At 54.9% G+C, this 1,373-nt stretch overlaps 1 protein-coding gene across 1 annotated transcript in view; it reads right to left on the reverse strand.

The window, feature by feature from the left end:
• Positions 1-215: 215 nt before the first annotated feature.
• Positions 216-1,373, reverse strand: part of LOC130380310 (protein Wnt-2b-A) — a 12,762-nt gene continuing 11,604 nt past the window's right edge. Inside the window, exon 5 of the mRNA XM_056587485.1 lies at positions 216-762. Coding sequence (XP_056443460.1) covers positions 533-762 — 230 coding nt within the window. The 3' untranslated portion in view covers positions 216-532. The remainder of the gene's footprint in view (positions 763-1,373) is intronic.

Genomic DNA, 1,373 nt, shown 5'->3' on the forward strand with positions numbered 1-1,373 from the left:
TGCTTTAATGGAGACGGGTTGGAGAAGCCGTGCAGGGAGGAGCCATGAGCGGGGGGATGGTTTGGGGGTGGGGGTGGGGTTGGAGGTGGAGGGGGAGGGCTGGTTAAGGACGTAGTAGTGGTTTACGTTTCTTCTGACACACTTTCCCCGGATGACCCATCTCATAGGTTGGGGGGGAGGGGAGGGGGGGAGGGGGTGGAGGGGGGGGGGTGGTTGTTGGAGGCTGGGTGTTCGTCGTCATCATCATCGTCACCATCATCATCGTCACCATCATCATTGTCACCAGCATCATCATCCCCATCATCATCATCGTCATCATCATCATCGTCCCCATCATCATCATCGTCATCATCATCATCATCCCCATCATCATCATCATCGTCCCCATCATCATCATCATCATCGTCACCATCTCCCTCGTCATCATCATCATCATCATCATCATCATCATCATCATCATCATTATCATCATCATCATCATCATCGTCGTCGCCATCATCATCCTCATCTTCGTCCTGGTCGCCGTGGGCCCTCAGGTCTGCTCCAGCCACTCGGCCCGCTTGGGGGCCTTGCAGGTGTGCGTGTCCACCGCCTCCTCGCAGTCCTTGCACTCCACGGCGCAGCACCACTTGAACTTGCACTCGCACTTGGTGATGCGCTTCTCCCGCGTGGTGTCGTAGCCCCGCCCACAGCACATCACCTCGCAGCCGTCGGTGCCGCGCGACGTCTTGTTGCACACGCGGCCCGCCGTGCCAAGGGAACCTGCGGAGAAACCGGAAGAGGGCGGTCAGAGGTCGGCCCCCCAGATCACGGGAGGTACATCGGCCCCATAACCACTGTCACCGGGACTGACTGTCCTGATGGGGTCTGCAGGCCGTTAACGTGCAGTGTCGCTCATGGTCCAACACAGGCATAATGAAACACCACTGAGGTTCTAACGCTGGTAAATGGTAAATGGACTGCATTAAGTCTGCGCTTTTCTAAGAACAGGCCACTCAAATACTTTACAAAATTGCCTAAGATTCACCCATTCATGCAAACGTTCACACACCGACGGCGGAGTCAGCCATGCAAGGCGACAGCCAGCTCGGTGGGAGCAGTCAGGGTGAGGTGTCTGACTCAGGGGCACCTCGGCACTCCGGGGATCGAACTAGCAACCTCCCGGTGACCAGTGAACCTGCTCTACCTCCTGAGCCACATGCCTCCACAGTTGGGAGTGTACGGCAACATGAAGAACTACACCTGTTCACTGACTGAACATCCTTCACAGAGTTATACCTGATGTAAATAAACACCTAATCCAACTGTCTTTTTTAATAAAAAGCGCTGAACAGAGAGAAGACCTTCCAAAGGTCTTAATAGAAATCCCCTGA

This window comes from Gadus chalcogrammus, chromosome 1, assembly GCF_026213295.1.
Source record: "Gadus chalcogrammus isolate NIFS_2021 chromosome 1, NIFS_Gcha_1.0, whole genome shotgun sequence".
Taxonomy (NCBI): Eukaryota; Metazoa; Chordata; class Actinopteri; order Gadiformes; family Gadidae; genus Gadus; species Gadus chalcogrammus.